Source organism: Gavialis gangeticus, unplaced genomic scaffold (assembly GCF_001723915.1).
Source record: "Gavialis gangeticus isolate Ggan-Ray unplaced genomic scaffold, GavGan_comp1, whole genome shotgun sequence".
NCBI lineage: Eukaryota > Metazoa > Chordata > Crocodylia > Gavialidae > Gavialis > Gavialis gangeticus.
This window is the reverse complement of record NW_017729004.1, coordinates 6,499,141-6,500,179: the sequence shown is the minus strand read 5'-3', so window position 1 is coordinate 6,500,179 and position 1,039 is coordinate 6,499,141. Positions and strand designations below refer to the sequence as shown.

Genomic DNA, 1,039 nt, shown 5'->3' with positions numbered 1-1,039 from the left:
CCCGAGCACCCCCCCCCCCCCCGCAGTACTTACAGCCGGTCGTAGCACATGACCGAGTCCAAGGTGTGTTCTCCCTCCTTCAGCTCTTTCCCCCCTACCACTAAGATGGAGTTTTCCGCTTCTCCCAGCCCGAAGAGGCAGCGTGGGGATGGCAGCGGGGGCATGCCCAGCCAGTCGGAGTCCAGGTGATCATACTGCAAGGAGATGGAGACCTGTTAGCGTGCAGTAGGCCGTGTCCTGCTCCTGTTCTAGTGCAGCAGGAGCAGACTTACTTATGCTGTGAATTGGTTTAATCAAAGCGCCAGGGGCCAGATGTGCTGAGTTGTGTCCTACCAGTCCCCTGGGGCATGCCCTCCTCCACATGTTGCTGCAGAGAAGTGCCAGGCTTAGTTCTCGGCAGGCCCTGGTCCTGCGTGTTTCCCTCCACTCCCTGCCTGCATCTGTCTGTTGTCCGTGGTCTTACACTTGGGGCATTTCTTTGGGCCAGATTGTACAGCACCTAGCATGCTATGGCTCCCGTCCAGGATGGCGAGAACCCAAGTGGAAGCAGAGTGAGCTGCGCTTCCAGTGTGAGGGTTTGGTGCATCTATGTATAGCTCAGTTCCCCTGGGATGAAGCGCTCTCAGCCTTTTCTTGAGCAAGCACTGAGCTATGAGGAGCAGAGCACTAGTGCACCAGGAGCGGTTACTACAGGGATCTGAGTTGGAGCTCAGTTTCCCAGTCGTCAAAGACACCAGGCGGCAGCTCATCCTTGAGCGTTGACTGTCCACTGTCCATTATCCTGGCCATGTCTTCTGAGAAAGCTAGGAATAAAATGTCCTTTTCCTGGCTTGCGTTGCATCCTTTTCCCCTTTGTACTCTCCTTTGTTTCTTCACGGCTCTCTCCAACTGCTTTCCTGCTTGTGCGCTGGTTGCTCAGTAATTATCTGCACTCTGCTGGGAACACTGTGTGCTAACACATTGTTTCTTGGAATGATTTTGGACCTCTATAAAGTCTGCGTGTGCATATCCATGGGGGGGGGGGGGGGGGGGGGGGGGG

The 1,039-nt window shown here is 55.4% G+C and overlaps 1 protein-coding gene across 1 annotated transcript in view; it reads right to left on the bottom strand.

The window, feature by feature from the left end:
- The window catches only part of KLHL40 (kelch like family member 40), a 13,348-nt gene that overhangs the window by 5,308 nt on the left and 7,001 nt on the right, over window positions 1-1,039 (bottom strand). Inside the window, exon 2 of the mRNA XM_019508063.1 lies at window positions 34-194. Coding sequence (XP_019363608.1) covers window positions 34-194 — 161 coding nt within the window. The remainder of the gene's footprint in view (window positions 1-33; window positions 195-1,039) is intronic.